The sequence below is a fragment of the Delphinus delphis genome, chromosome 4 (genome assembly GCF_949987515.2).
Source record: "Delphinus delphis chromosome 4, mDelDel1.2, whole genome shotgun sequence".
NCBI lineage: Eukaryota > Metazoa > Chordata > Mammalia > Artiodactyla > Delphinidae > Delphinus > Delphinus delphis.
The window spans coordinates 37,179,522-37,204,112 of NC_082686.1; the positions used below are offsets into that span (position 1 = coordinate 37,179,522).

General features: G+C 35.3%; 1 protein-coding gene across 1 annotated transcript; it reads left to right on the plus strand.

Annotated features, from left to right (window-relative positions):
* The first annotated feature begins 16,252 nt into the window (after positions 1-16,252).
* Positions 16,253-16,789, plus strand: LOC138414062 (tigger transposable element-derived protein 1-like). Its single transcript, XM_069540650.1, has one exon. It carries the CDS (start codon positions 16,253-16,255, stop codon positions 16,787-16,789), a length of 537 nt encoding a protein of 178 aa, XP_069396751.1.
* The last annotated feature ends 7,802 nt before the right edge of the window (positions 16,790-24,591 follow it).

The following is a 24,591-nucleotide window of genomic DNA, read 5'->3' on the forward strand; positions in this document are numbered from 1 at the left end:
CTTTTAAATATATACTGAATTTATGCCTGTGGTTCAATAGAAATGAAGGGTCTACAGAAATCATTAAAATCTGATTTGTGGTATTTTTTGTTTATTTATATGTAGTTCCCTTTAAAATTGTGTAGTCAAAGACAGTAAGGAGTATGATTACTTTTAATAAAGTTTAAGAGTTCATCCTGTAATGAGCCCTGTTTTTTTCAAAAGAGAAGTAGAAATGTACATATGACCTTATTAAAAATTGGATTCAGTCTAAAAATAATTTTTAAATAGCTCGGTAAAGAAAATAAAAAGTAAGAACACAAACATTTGGTTAAATACATAATTATAATAGGTTACCTATAAACAGTACTATGTTATGCGCTTGGTGCTTCTTAGATAATGAACTAATTTATTCCTCACAAGGACACAATAAGTATCATTATATCCACTCTCATTTTACAAATGAGGACATTTAGACAGACATGCTAGGTAGTTTAAGGTCAACTGGCCCTCTAGTGACAGTTAGTATTCAAACCCAGATAATCTGGCTGTGGAATCTGTGCTCATTGTCAGTAACACAGGCAGTTTTGTTTCAAAGATTTGCTATTGCCCCTTCAAACTGGGCAGGCACAAATGGCTGCTTTATCAAATGCAATAAAAATAACCTGAATTGGAGCCCAAGCATGAATTTTGAAAAGAGCATTTCTCCTGTCTAAATGAGACAGCTCTCTCTGAATTTACTTAAGTTTATCATGGTCAGTTATATCTAGAATACAACTTTTACACTAGGGTGAGTGATGTTGGGTTAGCTGGTTGGAGGTATTACTTAGTAGACCTGGAGGCTCTCAACAGGGCATGCAATTTTGTGAAAAATCCCTCATCATATCACTTTGCCAACACAGTATCACAGGATTACGGGCTGCCAATTTTAGGGTATGAAGTGTAGCAATTCCTTATAAATTTACATTCATACTTTTATGTTACATATAGGAAAACCTAGTACTTTATGGAAATATCTCTCTTCCTCTGTCACTTTCTTTCTTTCTTTTCTTCCTTCTTTCCTTCCTTCCTTCCTTCCTTCCTTTCTAACCTGGGATAGCTTCTTAAGGAACTATCAAGTTCTAAAGATCTTATGCCTAGCCTAGAAAATGTAGGTAATGACTGTGAACTCTAAATAGATTGCTCATCTAATAACACTTTTTATTTCTAATTTCTCAGGGTTTTGTCTCCAATATTACTAATTTCCACATTTTAGCTATATAAAGACTTTCACTAGCAGATGTAAATAATTCATGTAGGTTAATATTTAAGTGTGTGTGATACATTACTTAATATAGTACAATATTCTTATCTTTAAATAATAATGAAATGACATTTAGACTATCAGTTCCTTTCATACCTTGGTCTACCGTGCTTTAGAATGAAAAATAAAGGAATCTAGCATTTTAACTCTAATATTTAATATAAAATTACTAAAAATATTTTGACCAAGGTGACCTTCCTGTGGATTAGAAAAATGTACACTTCCTACAGTAAGTAAAGTATAATCACTTCACCGTAGGCTATAATAATTTCTCACATGCATCACTAAACAAGTTTACGGTTGGCTTAGATTTTAGAGAAAGAGACCCATTTAAAACTTCATTAACTATACATGTGTGCCGATGATATGTTTTACTAGAGGGGATTTTTTTTTTTTGTCTAGTACTACTTTTCATTGTTGCTAATTATATTGAAATATGTGAATCAGTCCAACCATGAAAATCAGCACTGAACCATGTATTTAGGGTCCAAAAGAAATCAGGGTAGCCTAATGAAAAACAGGTAAAGAGCCTCAAGAGGATAAGGAACTAGGTGCAACGAAACAGTACATGTTGCTTGTCTTTTCTAAAGCTCTTTATGTTGGTGTTTACGGCAACCTGTGAGGTGAGTCTGAATGTATCTAGCGAAGAGAAATACTAATGCTTTCTCATTTAAAAAAAGAATGCTTAAAAGCCTACGAGGAGCAAAGGCAGAGGAGAGGTAAAAGAAGCAATATGAATATGAAGAATTGCAATAAAAAATTTGTAAACCAAGTCAAGGTTCTCCAAAATCATTATTTAACTTATAACAGACTAAAACATTTTATATGCCATGTCTTTAAACAAAGACATCTGACAGATAAACATAGATAGTCCACTGGTTGGCGGCTACTAAACTTATCAGAGTAAAGTTAAAAATGATCCATATGCATTTTTATAAAAGATGGTTAATAATTAGACACTAAAAATACTATATCAATAATATAAAAAGTATCTCAAAATATGAATTTCTGTATTTGTAATAGAGCATGATCTTTGTGTCCCCAGAAAGTGATTTTCTTAGATATAGCTAGTGGTTAGGCCTACGTAAAAGAAAGAGGACAAACATATTCACTATTTTGACAGGAGTTTTGTATGGCGTACATGTGGGAGACTAAGGGAGGACTCTAAGCTCAATCTTGGTATATGATTTTAGAAACTTTTCTCTTTAATTGTTTGTACCTTATGTGTGCTATGGAAAGTGATTAGAGGAATTGATGGGTGAGGATACATATGAAATGTAAATTAATAACTCTTATTCTAATAATCCCAGTTCCAGAAACAGACTCTCAGAAATAACATAATAGGCTATTTAGGAACAAAATGTGAAATATAAAATCATGGAAGCATATAAGTGAAGATCCACTTACAATCTGTGTGTCCCTAAGATGTGTCGAATGATTTTTTGGGTGACTATTCCTTCTAACTTTTTACCATATCATTCATACACAGAGTAAAATGTAAACTTTCTTCCTCAAAGAAAGGATTCAATAGTAGAAAAGTCATAGCAACATTATAAAAACACACAAGAATTCAAACTTTCTCCTTTTTTATTTTTTATCAAAGTATATGTCTCTTTCTTTAAATAAACAGAACCATGTAAGAAGAAAAAGTGAAGCAGAATTATTCATAAATTTGACTCTCAGAAAAAATATGGAGGTGGCAAGTAGAATATTCCTTATGGAAAGGAAATCAGGAAAACAAATAAATCAAAAATGCATTTACTTCTTAAACACGTATCAACAGACTGTTATTACTTTTGTTAAGTGTTCCGTCCTGTTGCATTTTTATAAACAGGCGCCTAATTTTAAAACAGCATTGGGCTTCACCAGTATCTCAACAGCATGATTTTATATGACAGATTTATTTGGATTGCTATTTAGATGTAAAATATTTGGAATGGCTCTATCTATTGTTTGGATGAGTTACCTTGTATGAACTAGAAATGTATGCTGAAACTGCCAGCTACTGCATAAAATATTTCATTAACATCACGACCTCATTTGTTAGATTGAATTGCAGTCTTTTTTGCCAAATTTTCCCCACAGATATATTCTATTTTAGAAAAATTGAATAAAAACAACACACAAACAAGAAGACAATTAATTCATATCTGTGAAACTCAGAATGCCTGGAATGCAAGCATTAGTGCTGTATATGATATAAAATTGCAATTAAATTTCTATTTTTATTAAAGTTTACATAACAAAACTACCACACACTTTGAAAAATTTAAACTTCTTGTAATGGCAGAGATTCATTCAAATTAGATATTCCCTTTCTTTCTCTGTCTCTGTCTCTTTCTCTCTCTCTCTATGTATATATATTTGGATGCAGATTAGTACTCTATGCAGAGAAAATATTTTAGATCTTATAAGACCATTATTTGTCATTTTAGAATATAACTTCTAGATAAGAACTATTATCTTTAGTTAGCCTTGAGATATATCATAGATAATGAAGGTGCCAAGGCCTGTTTTATACATTAGGGATTCCAACTTTAGCCTGATCTGTGTTTGCTACAGTGACCAAACTATCTGATGAAGTGAAAGATTACTCCCAGCAACAGTCATTTTTAAAAAGCAGGTTGGCAAAAGGGCTCCATGTAGTCAGTCTGAGACACTGAAAGAGCCTGCAGCTGGTAAGAGAACAGCAGGGGTTTCCCACTTACAACCATCTTATAACTGTTTGAACGTAATGGAGGATAAAGCTGAAGGAAAGATTTTCCAGAAGGGTTCTAAATGATTCAGAAACATGTACTGATTTTTGTTCACCCCTGACAATATGTAACATTAACAGGCAAAAGGAACATTCTTAGTACTCTTGGTTAGATCAGAAAATAGCCTCAGCATATGGAGGATCCTAGAAGAAAAGAGCGTCAGTATGTGGAAGAAAGTAAAAACAGTGCCCAGGGAATTTGCTGGATGTGATAATACCATCAAAAAGAAGAAGGCAACTGGTAGATGAAAATGCACCATGTGGAGGATGACTTACCACCACAAATGCATATTTATAAACACATGGGGGAAACCTTCAATGCTTCCCACAAATATGTGCATTAGACTATAAAGATTAAATAAATTTGTTTAAAGTCATAGGATTAGGTGGATTCAACTACAATGTGAATACAAAAAGAGAAAACAAGAGTGCCAAGGCCTGAGATTTTGAGGTGTGTAGTAGGGAAGAAGGGGAATCTGTGGGAATGCATGTCCTAATATCAGGGTAAATGCCAGTGGCTTTGAGACCTTATAAACGGAGACATCAGTTTTTAATTCCCCATTTTAAAAAAGTGTGTGATCTAATAATGCTGTAAGATCTTGCTCCTGTTTCATACCGTGCACGCGCACACACGCATGCACAATGTTTAGAAATAAAAAATAAAAAATCCTACTTCACTGCTTCCCTGTACATTGTTCTTCTATATACTTTCTGATAGAGAGAAACTCTTCTTAATTTTTGAGCCAACATCAGAGGGCATGGCTAGTTTGTCATGTCTATCTCTCTCCATTTACTTAAAACTTTTCCTGGAACAAGTGTGAGAGGGAGGAGGGAGGTCAGAGAAGGAAGCTTCAGGGCAAGGTTGAGATAGATCTTACTTTTTTTATTCAGTAAAAGAATATTCCAAAGGAGTTTTCAGTTTGGCAACACATCATAAATAAATTCCCTGTATTCTTAAAATACATTGATAAATAAATATGTGGTCTTGCTTACGTAGATAATGTGAGCTGGCCTGTAGCTCCTGGTATTTAGGAGTAGGCATTGGGATTCCCAAACTCCCTAAGTTAGAAATAGCCAAGACATCAAGCTGCCTAGCCATACCTTCTTTACCATCAGTGTCTATGACTTGAATTTCAACTTGTGTTGTCCTCATAACCTTTTTATCCTGTTTCTAAAAATTATCTATCACCTCTATTTCATCCTATTTCACCTGCTAATTCCATTAACTGGTGAAATTTCCAGAGCCCTCAGGTCATTTTTCAATCCTGAGATTGTTTAGCAATACTAGACTGTAAATACTTCCCAACAAAACTAGGCAATGCCATTTTTTTTTCTCTATTTTGGTCTTGATTTCTCTTTTGCAGTGACTTGATCATGAGTTTCTTCCCTCTTATTAATAAAAAGGTCAGAAATTTTTACAATATATTTTGTTTAGGAGGACAGTGTGTTTGTTACATGGCCAGATCCCTGGCAAGCAAATAGACAAACTTAGAGACTACACATTTGTAGTAGGTAATTCTCAAGCAATCTCAGATAATTGACACTTAAAAATCTCCCTGACTCTTTTCTACCTCTCAGTCTGAAACATTATTTTCTTTCTGTGCTTGAAACAAAATTCCAATTCCCTCTTCCTAGAACTCTGGCTCTCAGCTTCTCATGATTGTTTATAGTTTATGGCATATAGATGGTCAGTCACAGATGGCAGTAACTCTTGGTAGTTCTTCTGGAAAAGTTCTCCAGTTATCAGCTGCCTGCTTGGGTATCTTGTTGCCTGAACTTATTAGTCAAGAACCAATATTTTATCTTAAAAACTGATTTGGTTTCCAACAAAAAATTTTCAGAAGACATGAATTTGCACATCAACCTTCATGGCCCAGCCTTACTTGATATTTCCCTAAAAAATCTTTGGCAAAAATACAGCTACAAAACATCTTCGGTGCTGCTTGGTCTCACTTTTCCATTTGCAACATTCAGTCTTAAATGCTTCACTTCCTCAGAGGATCAGGGGCCAAGGTCACCACTCACCACAATCAGAAAGGTTATTCCTAGCATCTTTACATTCGATCCATAGTCAGAGTTACCACTTAAAAACATTGTACTCAGGGATCAGCCAGCCTGGCTGGGTGTACCCCACCTCAGCTCTAAGGATTTTTTTTTTTTTAACATCTTTATTGGAGTATAATTGCTTTACATTGTTGTGTTAGTTTCTGATGTACAACAAAGTGAATCAGCTATACATGTACTTATGTCCCCATATCCCTCCCTCTTGGCGTCTCTCTCCCACCCTCCCTATCCCAACCCTCTAGGTGGTCACAAAGCACTGAGCTGATTTCCCTGTGCTCTGTGACTGCTTCCCACTAGGTACCTATTTTACATTTGGTAGTGTAAATATGTCAATGCCACTCTCTTACTTCATCCCAGTTTACCCTTCTCCATCCCTATGTCTTTAAGTCCATTTTCTACATCTGCGTCTTTATTCCTGTCCTGCCCCTAGGTTTTTCAGAACCCTTTTCTATTTTTTAGATTCCATATATATGTTTTAGCATACAGTATTTGTTTCTCTCTTTCTGAATTACTTCACTCTGTCTGAGCTCTAGGTCTACTACAAATAACTCAATTTTGTTTCTTTTTATGGCTGAATAATATTCCACTGTATATATGTGCCACATCTTCTTTATCCATTCATCTGTCAAAGGACACTTAGGTTGCTTCCATGTCATGGCTATTGTAAATAGAGCTGCAATGAACATTGTGGTATATGACTCTTTTTGAATTACGGTTTTCTCAGGGTATATGCCCAGTAGTGGAATTGCTGGGTCATATGGTAGTTCTATTTGTAGTTTTTTAAGGAACCTCCATACTGTTCTCCATAGTGGCTGTATCAATTAACATTCCCACCAACAGTGTGGGAGGGTTTGCTTTTCTCCACACCCTCTCCAGCATTTATTGTTTGTAGATTTTATGATGATGGCCATTCTGACCAGTGGGAGGTGATACATTATTGTAGTTTTGATTTGCATTTATCTAATGATTAGTGATATAGAGCATTCTTTCATGTGTTTGTTGGCAATCTGCATATCTTCTTTGAAGAAATGTCTATTCTGCCCATTTTTGGATTGGGTTGTTTGCTTTTTGATATTGAGCTGCATGAGCTGCTTGCATATTTTGGAGATTAATAGTTCATCGGTTGCTTCATTCACAAATATTTTCTCCCATTCTGAGGCTTGTCTTTTTGTCTTGTTTATGGTTTCCTTTGCTGTGCAAAAGCTTTGAAGTTTCATTAGGTCCCATTTGTTTATTTTTGTTATATTACCATTTCTCTAGCAGATAGGTCAAGAAGGATCTTGCTGTAATTTATGTCATAGTGTTCTGCCTATGTTTTCCTGAAAGGGTTTGACTTACATTTAGGTCTTTAATCCATTTTGAGTTTATTTTTGTGTATGGTGTTATGCAGTGTTCTAATTTCATTCTTTACATGTAACTGTCCAGTTTTCCCAGCACCAATTATTGAAGAGGCTGTCTTTTCTCTACTGTATATTCTTGCCACCTTTATCAAAGATAAGGTGACCATATGTGCATGGGTTTATCTCTGGGATATCTATCCTGTTCCATCAACTATATTTCTGTTTTTGTGCCAGTACCATACTGTCTTGATTACTGTAGCTTTGTAGTATAATCTGAAGTCAGGGAACCTGATTCCTCCAGCTCCATTTTTCTTTCCCAAGATTGCTTTGGCTATTCAGGGTCTTTTGTGTTTCCATACAAATTGTGAAAGTTTTGTTCTATTTCTGTGAAAAATGCCAGTGGTAGTTTGATAGGGATTGCATTGAATCTGTAGATTGCTTTGGGTAGTATAGTCATTTTCACAATGTTGATTCTTCCAATCCAAGATCATGGTATATCTCTCCATCTGTTGGTATCATCTTTAGTTTCTTTCATCAGTGTCTTATAGTTTTCTGCATACAGGTCTTTTGTCTCCTTAGGTAGGTTTACTCCTCAGTATTTTATTCTTTTTGTTGCAATGGTAAATGGGAGTGTTTCCTTAATTTCTCTTTCAGATTTTTCATCATTAGTATATAGGAATGCAAGAGATTTTTGTCCATTGATTTTGTATCCTGCTACTTTACCAAATTGATTGATTAGCTCTAGTAGTTTTCTGGTGGCATCTTTAGGATTCTCTATGTATAATATCCTGTCATCTGCAAACAGTGACAGTTTTACTTCTTCTTTTCCAACCTGGGTTCATTTTATTTATTTTTCTTCTCTGATTGCTATGGCTAAAACTTTCAAAACTATGTTGAAGAACAGTGGTGAGAGTGGGCAGCCTTGTCTTATTCCTGATCTTAGGGGAAAGGGTTTCAGTTTTTCAGCATTGAGAACAATGTTGGCTGTGAGTTTATCATATATGGCCTTTATTATGTTGAGGTAAGTTTGCTCTATGCCTACTTTCTGAAGGTATTTTTTATCATAAATCGGTGTTGAATTTTGTCAAAAGCTTTTTCTGTATCTATTGAGATGATCATATGGTTTTTCTTCTTCAATTTGTTAATATGGTGTATCACGTTAATTGATTTGCATATATTATAGAATCTTTGTATTCCTGGGATAAACACCACTTGATCATGGTGTATGATCCTGTTAATGTGCTGTTTGATTCTGTTTGCTAGTATTTTGTTGAGGATTTTTGAATCTATATTCATCAGTGATACTGGCCTGTAGTTTTCTTTTTTTGTAACATCTTTTTCTGGTTTTGGTATCAGGGTGATGGTGGCCTCATAGAGTGAGATTGTGAGTGTTCCTCCCTGTGCTATATTTTGGAAGAGTTTGAGAAGAATAGGTGTCAGCTCTTCTGTAAATGTTTCATAGAATTCACCTGTGAAGCCATCTGGTCCTGGACTTTTCTTTGTGGGAAGATTTTTAATCACAGCTTCAATTTCAGTGCTTGTGATTGGTCTGTTTATATTTTCTATTACTTCCTGGTTCAGTCTCAGAAGGTTGTGTTTTTCTAAGAATGTGTCCATTTCTTCCAGGTTGTCCATTTTATTGGCATATAGTTGCTTGCAGTAATCTCTCATGATCCTCTGTATTTCTGCTGTGTCAGTGGTTACTTCTCCTTTTTCGTTTCTAATTCTGTTGATTTGAGTCTTCTCCCATTTTTTCTTGATGACACTGGTTAATCAATTTTGTTTTATTCTCAAAGAAGCAACTTTTAGTTTTATTAATCTTTGCCTTCATTTCCTTCATTTCTTGTTCATTTAGTTCTGATCTGATCCTTATGATTTCCTTACTTCTGCTAATTTTGAGGGATTTTTTTTCTTCTTTCTCTAATTGTTTAGGTGTAATGTTAGTTTATTTGAGATTTTTCTTGTTTCTTGAGGTACGATTGTATTAGTATAAACTTCCCTCTTAGAACTGCTTTTGCTGCATCCCATAGGTTTTGGGTTGTTGTGTTTTCATTGTCATTTGTTTTGAGGTATTTTTTGATTTTCTCTTTGATTCCTTCAGTAATCTCTTGGGTATTTAGTAGCATATTGTTTACCCTCCATGTGTTTGGTTTCTTTATTTTTTTTTTTCCTGTAACTGATATCTAGCCTCATAGCACTGTGGTCGGAAAAGATACTTGATAAGATTTCAATTTTCTTAAAATTACCAATGCTTGATGTGTGACCCAAGATATGATTTATCCTGGAGAATGTTCCATGAGCACTGGAGAAGAAAGTGTATTCTGTTGTTTTTGGATGGAATGTCCTATAAATATCAATTAAGTCCATCTTGTTTAATGTGTCATTTAAAGCTTGTGTTTCCATATTTATTTTCATTTTGGTTGATTAGTCCATTGGTGAAACTGGGGTGTTAAACTCCCCTACTATTATTGTCTTAGTGTTGATTTCCCCTTTTTGGCTGTTAGCATTTCCCTTATGTATTGAGGTGCTCCTATTTTGGGTGCATAAATATTTACAATTGTTATATCTTCTTCTTGGATTGATCCCTCGATCATTATGTAGAGTCTTTCTTTGTCTCTTGTAATAGTCTTAATTTTAAAGTCTAGTTTGTCTGATATGAGAATTGCTATGCCAGCTTTCTTTTGATTTCTTTTTGCATGGAATATCTTTTTCCATCCCCTCACTTCCAGTCTGTATGTGTCCCTAGGTCTGAAATGGTCTCCTGTAGACAGCACATATACAGGTCTTGTTTTGTATCCATTCAGCCATCTATGTCTTTTGGTTGGAGCATTTAATCCATTTACATTTAAGGTATTTATCAATATGTATGTTCCTATTACCATTTTCTTTACTGTTTTGGGTTTGTTTTTGTAGGCCTTTTCTTTCTCTTGTGTTTCCTGCCTAGATGAGTTCCTTGAGCATTTGTTGTAAAGTTGGTTTGGTGGTGCTGAATTCTCTTAACTTTTGCTTGTCTGTAAATGTTTTAATTTCTCCATCGAATCTGAATGAGATTCTTGCTGGGTGAAGTAATCTTGGTTGTAGGATTTTCCCTTTCATCACTTTAAATATGTCCTGCCACTCCCTTCTGGCTTGCAGAAATTCTGCTCAAAGTTCAGCTGTTAACCTTATGGGGATTCCCTTGTATGTTATTTGTTGCTTTTCCCTGCTGCTTTCAGTATTTTTTCTTTGTATTTAATTTTTGATATTTTGATTAATATGTGTCTTGGCATGTTTCTTCCTGGATTTATCTGTAGGGGACTCTCTGTGCTTCCTGGACTTGATTAACTCTTTCCTTTCCCATATTAGGCAAGTTTTCATCTATAATTTCTTCAAATATTTTCTCAGTCCTTTTCTTTTTCTCTTCTTTTTCTGGGATCCCTAAATTTTGAATGTTGTTGCATTTAATGTTGTCCCAGAGATCTCTGAGACTGTCCTCAATTCTTTCCATTCTTTTTTCTTTATTCTTCTCTGCAGTAATTATTTTCACTATTTTATCTTCCAGGTGACTTATCCATTTTTCTGCCTCAGTTATTCTGCTATTGATTCCTTCTAGAGAGTTTTGAATTTCATTTGTTGTGTTGTTCATCACTGTTTGTTTGCTCTTTAGTTCTTCTAGGTCCTTATTAAATGTTTCTTGTATTTTCTCCATTCTATTTCCAAAATGTTGCATCATTTTTACTCTCCTTACTCTGAATTCTTTTCCAGGTAGACTGCATATTTCCTTTCCTTTCATTTGTTTAGTCTGGTGGGTTTTTACCTTGCTCCTTCATCTGCTATGTATTTCTCTGTCTTCTCATTTTGCTTAACTTACTGTGTTTGGGTTATGCTTTCCACAGGGTGTAGGTTTGTAGTTCCTGTTGTTTTTGCTGTTTTCCCCCAGTGGGTAAATTTGGTTCAGTAGGTTGTGTAGGCTTCCTGGTGGATGGGACTGGTGCCTGTGTTCTGGTGGATGAGGCTGGATCTTGTCTTTCTGGTGGGCAGGACCATGTCCAGTGGTGTGTTTTAGGATGTCTATGAACTTATTAGATTTTAGGCAGCCTCTCAGCTAATGGGTGGGGTTGTGTTCCTGTCTTGATAGCTGTTCAGCATGGGGTGTCCAGCACTGCAGCTTGCTGGTCCTTGAGTGGAGCTGGGCCTTAGAGTTGAGATGGAGATCTCTATGAGACGTCTTGCTGATTGATATTACATGGGACCCAGAGGTTTCTGGTGGTCCAGTGTCCTGAACTTGGCTCTCCCACATCAGAGGCTCAGGCCCAACAGCTGGCCATAGCACCAAGACCCTGTCAGCCACACGGCTCAGAAGAAAAGAGAGCAAAGAAAAAAAAATAATATAAAATAAAGTTATTGAAATAAAAAATTAAAAAAAATATTAAAATAAAATAAAAAAGTAATAAAAAAAAAAGAAGAGAGCAACCAAACCAATAAGCAAATCCACCAATGATAAAAAGTGCTAAAAATTAAACTAACATAAACATAAAAATCAGAAACTGGTCATTCACGTACAACCAACCCCAAGTCTACAGTTGCTCCCAAATTTTACTGCTTCAATTTTGGGATGATTCATTGTTTATTCAAGTATTTCACAGATGCAGGGTACATCAAGTTGATTGTGGAGGTTTAATCCACTGCTCCTGAAGCTGAATGGAGAAATTTCCCTTTCTCTTCTTTGTTTGCACAGCTCTTGGGGTTCAGCTTTGGATTTGGCCCTGCCTCTGCATATAGGTCGCCTCTGGCATCTGTTTTTCACCCAGACAGGAGGGGGTAAAAGCAGCAGCTGATTAGGTGGCTCTGGCTCACTCAGGCCTGGGTGACTGAGGCATATGGAATGGGGGGCGTGTTTGCGGTTGCAGAGGCCGGTATGGCCTTGCAACAGCCTGAGGCATTCCATGTGTTCTCCCGGGGAAGTTGCCCCTGGATCATGGGACCCTGGCAGTGGTGGGCTGCAAAGGATCCCAGGAGGGGAGGTGTGGATAGTGACCTGTGCTTGCACACAGGATTCTTGGTGGTTGCAGCAGCAGCCTTAGCATCGCATGCCCGTCTCTGGTGTCCATGCTGATAGCCGTGGCTTGCGCCCATCTCTGGAGCTCATTTAAGTGGTGCTCTGAATCTCCTCTCCTCATGCACTCCAAAACAATGGTCTCTTGACTCAGGCAGTTCCAGACATTTTCCTAGACTCCCTTCATTTAGCTGTGGTGCTCTAGCCCCCTTCAGGCTGTGTTCATACAGCCAACCCCAGTTCTCTCCCTGGGATCTGACCTCCGAAGTCCGAGCCTCAGCTCCCAGCCCCCACCCGCCCTGGTGAGTGAGCAGACAAGACTCTCAGGCTGGTGAGTGCTGGTCGGCAATGATCCTTTGTGCAGGAATCTCTCCACTTTGTCCTCTGCATCCCTGTGGCTGTGCTCTCCTCTGTGGCTCCGGAGCTTCCACCCCTCCCCCTGTCTCCGTCAGTGAAGGGGCTTCCTAGCGTGTGGAAAATTTTCCTCCTTACAGAGCTCCCTCCCTGGTGCAGGTGCCATCCCTATTCTTTTGTCTCTTTTTTCTTTTTTGTTTTACCCTACCCAGATACGTGGGGAGTTTCTTGCCTTTTGGGAAGTCTGAGGTCTTCTGCCAGTGTTCAGTAGGTGTTCTGTAGGTGTTGCTCCACATGTAGATGCATTTTTGATGTATTTGTGAAGAGGAAGGTGATCTCTATGTCTTACTCCCCTGCCATCTTGAAGGTCCGTCCAGCTATAAGGATTTGATTCATGCAAACTGGATGTTATACTTTGTTTCAAAGATGCAAGACAAGAGATAAAAAATGTAACATGAGTACTGGAATCTTCTCATTTAATAAGAATGCATATGACTCTTTCTTGGCGATGGGGAGATGAATGTGTAATTAGATTTCCTTGAACCAGATTGCCTAGTAAATTCCATTGTTGTATAATTGTAGTTGGGTTAGTGCAGGGTGGGGTAATGTTGCCTCATGGCTCCTAAGTACAGATATGTTAGATGTTGACACAGTTTCTACCTAGGAAAAATTGAGGAATTAGTGTATATGCAATGAAGCTGAGGGGCATAGGCAAGGACAATTTCTCAGAGGGTCATATATCCCATTCTAAGATGTTTGGCATTACCTTAATGAAAACAGAAACCATTTAAATACTTTAAGTATATATTTTTAAAAGGTAAGATACACTTTATACTTTTTAGAGTGATTTCTCTTGTAGCAATGTGGAAAATTATGGTAGGTATGGGATGATGTGATTAAAATCGTAGTTAGGAAGAAGTCAGTGGCAACAGTTCAGAAGATTGATGACAAACTAGAAAGACTAGAGAGTGGAGGATAAACTTTTGAGCTATTTAGTAGATTAGGAATAGAATAAATTCATAATAAATTGAATTTAATTAATGGTGTGATTTTTTTATGAATATTCCTGAAATATGCTGAAATGTTATAATATTCTGCTTCTGTAAATCTGCATCCCCATACTGGAATTTCACCATGAACTAGGGATGGGAATAAGGAGAGAATTTGCTGGTATCCTAATATGCAGGCAAATAGTGAAAAAGTTGTGGGCAAGTGGAGTGAGATCTGGGTTTATTTAATGTTTTCTCAAATGTCCATTAGCTAGGCCCACTGAACATAATGGTACCATATAGGTAAGTTATGGAAATAAGTTTAGTACATCTCAAAATAGGAAGCTAATTCCAACTGAGTATCTTTCAAGTGCTACACATATGATATTAAAAATTAAGAGATTTGCTTTCCAATATTAAAGGATATATTTTTGTGAACATCATAATTCTTTTCTCTCTGTTATCCTCTAATAATACATTTTGTGAAGAAATGTCACAATTGTAATTTCAATATACAGTCATTTTTAAAATTCCAACCCAAATTTGGCAAAAGACATGAGGGACATGTCTCACACAAAAGGAAAACACTGACAACAGAAGATTCTAAAGGAAAAACATACCTAAATCTTGATTCACTATGAAGTATGCTGATAAAAAGAACATTCAGAATTTTGTGAGTCATGAAAGCTTATCTCTAATTTAAATTACAAATTAATTTCTGCCGAACCTAAAAGCTTTTTGAGGAGTGAAGAAATCCTCATGAATATTTTGAATTTCACCAATCACAAGGCACAACTAGAATCTTTAAGAAAACTTTGTGTGTGAGTTATCTGCTGATTTTGTTTTTGTTACACCTTGAAATCACTAAGGGATATTTTAAAATGAGAGCCCACCTTGCCTTCAATGCCGCTAACCTTCAAAATACTCACTTTCTCATGTATGTAGTAGGATATGCTTTGCTTTTACAGTAGTCATCAAATTTAGTGTGTGATGAGAACTTCCTATTCAACTTACATCTATTTATAGACAAATTTTAGATAAAGCACAGGACATCTTTCTTTACTGATCATCCCTTCATTACTGCTGAATACATAATCTCTTAATTATACATACCAAATAACAAGAGAAAAATATCCTTCAATGATATCCAATTTACATAGAAATTATATCCATTCATTACTTTAAGTCCTGTTTACCTAGGTATTACTTTGCATTACAAAATCCAGACAGGCAGGTTAACTCTCAATGAAGTCATACAGATTACCTCCCATTCTGATCCTCCAAAGAAAGCAGAACTATTTGAGTAATCTACAATTGTCACCTCCAGTCCCCAGGAATATGTTTTATCACAGAATGCATTTTCACTGTCTTTTCAAGGATATGAGATTGCTTGAATTGCTGGCTGCAGGGGATCCAAGTAATTTTTCTCACACACTAGCCCTGCAAAATTCACCCCCTGCATGAGAAGATGGCTCAAGAAATGAAAGGGTAGCAAGGATTTCAAACTCTCACAGGGAAGAAAACTATCTGTTTTTAATTGTGTTTTGGTTTGTGTTATAATAGAAATCATCTCTATTGCTATGGGATATGTACACAATAAATAGGTTTTCAGAATGATTAAACGCCTTAGCCTCACTTCAACTATTATTTTCAAAAGCCATTTATTCTGGGCATAGTAGAAAACCATAACAAATATTTATGAAATAATTTGACTCCAGTATTATTGCTATGAGTACCTTCAATATTCTCATCTTTCCTAAGGAATATGCATCTGATGTTTTAAGTAACAAGGATACAATTCATGCCTTTTATAAATCATTTATTAATAACATAAACATTTCTAATTTCTTACAGAAATTATGACCTGAGTAATTATTTTTCCATTTTCTCAAAAATTAGAATCCAGGAGGTTTTTAATAAAAATGACTGAAAATATAAAGTAACTCATTTTGGAAGAAAATTTGGTAAAGAATCAGTTGAACTCCAGTAAAGATACTCCAAAGCATGAACCAAAAAGACATTATAGTAACTCATCTGTGAATGGCAAAGATGATTATTTGATTTTATAAACTTTTCATTCTTAAAAAAAAATCAAACAGATAAAGCATTACTTTATGTGGAGAAAGTCGTCTGAAGTTGTTCTTGAAAACACAATTTTTCTTGGTAATTCACTAATTGAACAAGAAAAATTATCATTTTATTTCTCCTTATCACCATTTCTTCATCTATACAGTGAGTCCCCTACATACGAACCTTCAAGTTGTGAACTTTCATAGAAGTGAACCTGTGTTCGCATGTCCAATCATGTAAGTTAGTTCACATGTCTGGTGTATTGTCAGGTGAATGCATCCTCTATAAGTGGTTGTGTTTTTGTGTACTTTACTGTACAGTAATGTATAGAGTACAGTAGTACAGTATCTTTATTTCAAGACCATGATGTCTGGAAGCAAGTGTAAAAGCAGCGGTGATGTAGCTGGTACTGCTAAGAAACATCAAGTGATAACGATGGAAACAAAAGTGAAAATAATTGAGAGAGTGGAGCGAGGCAAAAAGATGGTAGACGTCGCTTGTTATTACAACATGAATGATTCAACCATTCACATGATTCTAAAGAACAAGGACAAGATCATGGAACATGTGAAGTCAGCTGTGCCGATAATGGCCACAACAATATCAAAGAAGCGTGGAAAAGTGATGGAGGAGACGGAGAAACTTCTCAGTGTGTGGATGCAGGATCAGCATCAGCGTCCAGTCCCACTCATCTTAATGCTGATTCAAGAGAAAGCTAAAAGTCTTTATGAAGACTTGAAGAAGAAACACAGCAAAGAATCAGAGGGCACATCTTTTAATGCCAGCCATGGTTGGTTTTATTGGTTCAAGGCTAGAGCTAACATTCACAATGTAAAAGTAAGTGGTGAGGCAGGGAGTGCAGATACGGCAGCTGCCCAGGAATTTCCTGAAATACTTTGAGAAATCATTGATGAAGGCATGTATTTATCCGAGCAGGTTTTAATGTGGTTGAGACAGGACTGTACTGGAAGAGGATGCCAGATGGAAATTACATTAGTAAGGAGGAAAAGTTGATGCCAGGCTATAAAGAAGTTTAAGATTGGCTAACTCTGTTGTTTGGTGGCAATGCTTCCAGCGATATGAAGCTGAAGCCTCTCTTAGTTTATCACTCAGAGAACGCAAGAGCCTTTAAAAAATAGCCAAGTTATCTCTTCCTGCTGTGTGGAAGAGTAACCCCAAAGCCTGGGTTACACAGGCCATTTTCTAGGACTGTTTTTTCCATCACTTTATCCCGGAGGTAGAGAAATATTGCATGAAGAAGGACATCCCATTCAACATTCTTTTGCTCCTTGACAATGCTCCAGACCATCTGCCCATTCATGGACGACTTTCACCCCAATGTCAAGTTAGTGCATCTGTCACCAAATACTATGTCGTTCATCCAACCTATAGTCAAGGAAGTTATATCAGCTTTCAAGAAATATTATTTATGTCACACTTTTCGTCAGGCAGCAAAGGTGGGTGATGAATCAGGAACAAACTTGCAACAATTTTGGAAGGACTATAATATCTACAAGGCCATAAAAAACATTGACTTTGCTTGATGTGAGGTTACAGCTGTCACCATGAATGGGGCTTGGAAGAACCTTTGCCCGCAGTTTGTTCACAATTTTTGTGGATTTGAGGAGGTGAATGAGGGGTCCAAAGAGGTCTTCAGCAACTTAGTGACCCTCAGTGAGAAGCTGGAGCTAGATCTGCAAGAGGAGGACTTCATTGAACTCCTTGCTGTGCAACATAAGGAGCTTACTAATGAAGATCTGATGGAATTGGAGGCCCAGAGAAAGGGTGAAGAGAGACAAGAAGAAGTAACTGAAGAACTAAGAGATTCACAATGCAGCAAATGGCAAGGGGATTTTCTTAATTTGAGAAGGCATTGATTTTGAGGCATAGGACCTGAACGTAGAACAGTACACGAAGGTTGCAGCAGCTGTTCAGAATGCAATCCAGTGCTACTGTGTCATCTGTGATAAGAAAAAAAAGCTACTACCCAGACATTGTTTTTTTCAAGAGGGTAGATAGAATTGAATCCAGCAAGGAACCAGAACCTGTGCCATCAACATCAGGTGTGAGTGAAATTGCAGTTTGCCCTCCATCTCCTATTGTTGAGGATCCTTCAGCTCTACTATCTCCCACCTCCTCTCCCTCCTCCAGTCAGTAACTCTTCTTGACTGTTCACTTGATGCCAGCCCCTATATCCTAGCTGTTGTACCATACTACTTTATTTTTCAAGGTACTATATTGTAAGATTAAAAATGTTTTATTTTTTGTGTTTGTTTTGTATGTATTATTTGTGTGAAAAGTATTATAAACCTATTACAGTACAGTACTATATACAGTACTATATAGCTGATTGTGTTAGTTGGGTACCTAGGCTAAGTCTGTTGGACTTTATTGAACAAATTGGACTTATGAACGTGCTCTAAGAATGGAACTCATTTGTATGCAGGGGACTTACTCTATTTTAACAAGTATAATGTAAATTTGTGCCTCAGCAAAAAATATCAAATTGCAGTGGCTTAAAAAAACAAATATTTATTACTTCATCTTGTTACACAACCACCACAATTAGGCTGCAGGCTCTGCTCCATGTAGTAACACAGAACACTACTTGCATCTTCTGGAATATCTAGTCTCCTGGATCTATGCATGTGGAGAACAAACAACCGGGGAGGTATGTACCAGCACTTTTCTGCTTTCTACTGTAATTAGCATACACCATTGTATCTACAATTCATTCGTCTATTTATCATATCATAATCCCCAACTAATCACATGAATGTTAGAAGATGTGGTTGAAATTGTGAATATTGGTTGACCATTCTATTTCTGACATAATAATTAAGAAGAAAGAGGTAGTACCAGATGTACCAAGTCCCTCCAGTTATAACACTGTATCATCTTACATTTTCATATCATGTCACTCCCATACTTACTGGCTCATAAACCCAACAGATTCTGTCACAGCCTCTTAGATTTTGCACATATCTCTACATTCATTCAAGATGTAGTTTACTTGCATCACACCAATCCACCCTTGCTGATTTACATACACATTTCTCAATCTGATGTTTTAGAAATGTGGGTTTTTGTTCTTCTCTTCTACTGTGACATCCCTAGCCTTAGAATAAAATGTCTTAATTGCTGAACCATACAGCAATAAATTTCAAAGATATAAAAGGTAATTACAGTAAAAATTAATGTATATTATACAATAACTTTATTACTATATGAGTCTTCAAGGACCAATTTGGTTTTCTTGATTCTGCTCATTCTTCATAACATTTTATGGTAATATAAAAGTCTATTTGTGACTTACAAATTTGCTTTCATTAGATTGGGAGATTGAAATATTCTCACATTCTGTCTTTAATATGCTTCACAGTAAATGCTAGTAGTGAGAATATCAAATAAATTACCTCTAATTTTTCTATTTCCAGTCAGTATTTATAACTTTATTTTCCCAATTAATTGACTTTCCCTATATTTTAGGATTATTAGTTTGAAAGAATAAGTCTTCTTTTCCAGAAATAAAATGTCCCTAGAGATAACAGATAAAGGTTACCATAAGTAGTCACATTTTCATTATTATGCCAAGTATTAATACAAAGACAATTGTTCTTCTGAGCAGTTACTTCCACAGCCCCTTCCACTGTTAGTGGTTTTGCTCACACAGAGCATTTTTAAAAAATAATAACTGACTTCCAAACTGTGATGCACAATTGATTTCCTAACATTAAGAAGATTTGGAAAAAAATGAACTTCCAATGATATATAAAGATATCATTAATTCTTATATCAAGTCTTTTTGTTTGTTTAAACTAGGTATTAAAAATGAGGTTGTTTTATGACAGATCTGATAGCATGTTTTGGAAACCAGAAAAGTGATTGATCATTAATTTTATAAAGAGAATTTTATTCTATGATCATATACATTAAATAATATGTTTCTTTATATTTAATTAAATATATATATACATATTATATAAATACATTAACATATAACACATATAAACACATTAACATAAATATTATATATTTAACAATTACAAACTATATTATGTAATAATTTGTTATATCTTTATTGTGACCAAAGTAACTGACCAAAATCCCTATAACCAGGCAAGTATACTCATTAGGTCCAAGTAAGCTGACTTATAGTCATATAGTTTTAGAAGTTCATTAAGATGACCTTGTTTTACTCATATTGATATTATAATATTCTGGAGATATTTTCCTAATCACTATATCTATGTTACATTTGAATATTGTAAAATAAATATTTCTCAACTTTAAAAGTTAAAAAGTTTATATATTAAAATGAAGAAATGGGAAAATTATAAATTTTTTCACCTCTTGAATTCACTCAGAGAAAAGTATATTGAAGTAATAAAAATGAGGCCAGCAACAGACTCAGTAGGCATATATTTCTTATATGAAAAAACAATAGTTCTCTATAGATGGTATATTCAAGTAAATTGTAGTTATGGTTCTGTAATAGTGGTTTTGACTCTTTTGGGACCAATTTGTAAAAGATTTTCCTTCTAAATCCAATAGAAAATCTATGGACAATTAATTCAAGTCCTGTTCCTACCTAGGCATGCATGAATAAAAATTAGACATTTAATGTGAATCTCTTATTGTTTTCACACCGAAAGCACATAAGAATATGCTTGAAAATTTTTTCTACTTACAGGTGCATTGAACTAAACATATACTTTAATATGTGTTCTCACTTGCACTGTGGCTAATGAGCTTCTAAAAATAATATATTTCTTTCCCTAGTGGGTAGATTTTAAGTGCTTCAGAAGATATAAATCAAGTATATATTTCAGAAATATTCCTAGAGACATTTAATCATATTATTTCATCAAACATTCTTGTAAACAGGGTACCAAAGGTATCCTAAAACTAAAACACAATTACATAAGCTAAACTGTCTTAAGTAATTCCCTGACAGAACATTAGGAGGCTTAGTTTCCATACTGTGAACCTTTATCATAGGTAAAACCTCATAATCAAGTAATCTCTGGGCATTGAACCCTAGTCATGGAGTTCACCAAAAGTAGATACAACCATAGTTTACCTTAAAACAAGTTTTATTGCTTTTTTGTCACCTTTGTTCCAGATATAAATAGAAATATGAAATTATAGTACAATAGTAGTGAAACCAAATTTCTTAAACATTTTTCTTATATTAAGAAGGCTTTAATTACATGCATTAATCTTTTTTCCTTCCCACTTAAATTTACATACTTAATGAAAACCTTACTGTATTTTTTATAGTTCCCTATTAGCCTCAAATTTTATTAGAAACTGGCAATTTATGATTCCTCCCAACTGATAACATAGTTTTCGTTACTTGTAGGAAGTACTCATTTCAAATGATGATTTATCAACCCATTCTATTCTGTAATTCACAAAATAATATTCTGTGTATTTTGCTTCTTAAAAACTTAGCTCCAAAATTCTATTTTTAGCTATATATATTTATAGCCAGATTTTTTGAAGGGGCATCCACTATAATTATTTCATATCAAGTGTAGTCCAACCACTGCTCATAAACTCAGTCATCATTATTCCCACCCTACAATCCTGGCATCTTTATCCTTAGTGGAATAAATTAGAAACACAGATGGATAATCTGGGAAATATTCCACAGGAGTATTTTTAAAAACACAATTCTTGTCAAGCACAGATTTTATAAGATGCAGTTCATAGTTTTAAAAAACAAGAGTTTTGATTATTAACTGTACCATTTTCAAAATCAAATAAGACATGAGGAGATCTTTTATATAATGAAGATTTATACAGCTGTACTGCTTTACAACCCAGTTTGAAATCCATGTTGTTCTTTTCCTTATGGTATTGAAAAGCAAAGTGGGTTTGACTCAGGAGAAAAAAAAAAAAAGTCTTTGTATTCGGCAGTTCAAGAGCCACATTTAAATCTATTCCTTTAGGAAAATGCTTACTCTCCTGTGAAAAATATTAGTTCAAATTTAAGTGGGACACTGTAGTGCTCATATTTCAACTTATTTTTTACAGCCTTAGTAGTGATACTATCTTTTTCATCTTAATATTTTTCCAGTCAGATACCTTATTCCATTTATATCCTTTCCTCTTTATTTTCCTACTTGATGTCTGAAAATGTAATTAGTTTGCTTCCTTTAAACATATCTCCATGGAATGATGACCTATCAACAGATGTACACTCCAAAAGTGGACAATGTAGGATGGCACAAACCATCTATGAGATTTCTAACTCTTTCCTTGAAAACTCTGGACAGAAGCCAGGTAACAGTATAGATGAGACATTAATTAAAGACAAATTTATAAAGAACTCAGTCCTCTAAAAATCGAGGAGGCATTCAAAACAGTTGTAGACAGATGACTAGTATGGAAGCAGTGAATTTCTTTCTGCATTATTCTCCTAAATGCACAAATCATGGAGACCTACAAAATAAGAGATCTTGGCAAAGGTACCAAATAAGTAATTTAGCATCCTCAACAAATTGGGGTAAACTGAGGTATGAGTGAGAGAGTGGAGTTGTGTATGGCTACCCATTGGGACTGCCAGAGTTCCTGAAGTCTTCATTAATCTCAAATTTTAAAACAGACTAAAAATGTTTCAAATAAAATTTTGAAGAATTAAGGTCATTGATTATTTATTGAGATGAGTATTCAATATAGATGAGATAATCTGTTCCTTAGTTTATTAGAGAAAGGATAGTTTATAGATGATTAGCTGTGCATTTTGAACAGCTGCAGTTGAACAAGAAATGGTTACTAATAAACATAGAGATATATTTTGTTTGCATCCAGAGCCACTCTTGGTCCTTTTCTGTTGTTTTGTAGTGTAGGAGCCTGACCTCTACAGACTTTTTCATCTGAGGTCTGCTGACCTTTAACTTTCCATTGTTTTGATCCTGTGGGATTCACTGACAGGAGATCAAAGAATAAGAGGAGAAACAAGTGGTGTTTCTGGGTTCACTGGGGCCTGTAGTTTGGCAGTGGCCCCAATCTTCTACCTAAGACCACAGGTCCTATATCATGGTTGTTCTTTAAAGACCGAATCTCTCAGCAGATACAGATTATTGCTCTTTCTTTTTGCCTCTTCAGACACAGGGAGTGGTAAAGTGTACCTATTTTTAATAGTCTTTTGGTTAGTTCACCATCATTTGTTGGTTAATTTAATCCTGTTCTCACCTTTGTGTACAGTTCCAACATTTAAGGGTCCAAGTGTCCAATGCTTCCTTTCAAGTCCCTGTAATAAAATTATAGTAGTTCCTGGCATAAAGAAGGTGAACTAACTTTATATACTTTGAATTATTCTCCTCTTTGAAATATTGGTATAGACTAGAAAGTTTCTCTTGATGCCACAGTTCTATAACTGAAAAAAATATTTTCCTTATGTCTGAAAGAGTGATTACACCAGAAATATTATTGAATATATTTTATGGATAAAATATTCAATATCAGGATCTTAACTAGATATATAATTGAACTGTTTAAAATCAAAAGACTCACCTAACATTGTTGTTTTATATAAGTTTTATTGTACCCCTGAAATAGATTTGTGAGTAAAAGTTTCTAAATATCTGATGTCAGAAAAATACCATTTTACATTTTATAACACTTTACACTTTATGGTACTTGGGCATATGTTAAATTGTCATCTTTTCTATGACTCTAGAAATAGTCATTATTGCCTATATGTGCTGAGGATGCAAAAGGTTAGGAGACTTGTCATCTAGTAACTGGTAGAATTGGGACTCAACTAGCAATATTTCTTTTGCTTTCTATAACACGCTATAATTTCCAATTAGAACATTTTTTAGATGTTGGCATTGGATAAAGTTCAATTGAGCATTGGCTGAGATGTAAACAGATATTAAGCCTACCTGAGGGGCAAGCTGTGTAGGCTTGAAAACCATTCTTCAGGTTCAATATAAAGGCAAACCGAAATTATCCTTGGGAATGACTTCATGATGTCTGCGTCCTTAAGTAAATGTCAGTTCTTTCTTGGTGTCCTGAAGAGACATTTAAACTTCCAAATGTTCCTCCAAAGTTCAAATGACAAATGTATGCCATCTGCAAACTGCAATTAAGGACATTAAAATATATCTAAAAGGTTACTTCTCGCTTACTCTTAGGTTGTTAAAAGCAGGAAAAAGTGTTCCTTTAAATCTAACAATGAGAAAGAGTGAGAAAATCTCATAATCAAAATCTCTCTTGAACCCACGAGAGAGCTAAGGTTGCAAGACACCTAAATAGCCATAGAGGTACCCATCTTGCTTAAATGAGAAACCTGGTACATTGTTCTATTGTGATAATAGAGTAGACTGGGCTGCAATGCAAGTGAATAAGAATTCAGATAAAAATTTTCATTAATGTTAAAGGCCAAATGTTGTCTTTCACGAGAATATAGAACCTCAGGGAGTCACAGACACAAAGGACATTTGCACTACTATAATGGCTCCACTTCGTGGACTTTCACTAGATACAAATAAGAAATTTGCAAGGCAGGATAGGAACTCAGAGACAGTGTCTTCTCAGTGGTACATGTCTGGGAGAGGAAAGTGCTACTTGTGTAGAAAAGACAGGAACTCTGCTCAAAACTAAAAAAAAAAAAAAAAAAAGAAAAGAAAAGAAAAGAAAGAAAAGACAAAACTGTCTTAAGCCCCTGGATGTAGGTCTGCAAACTC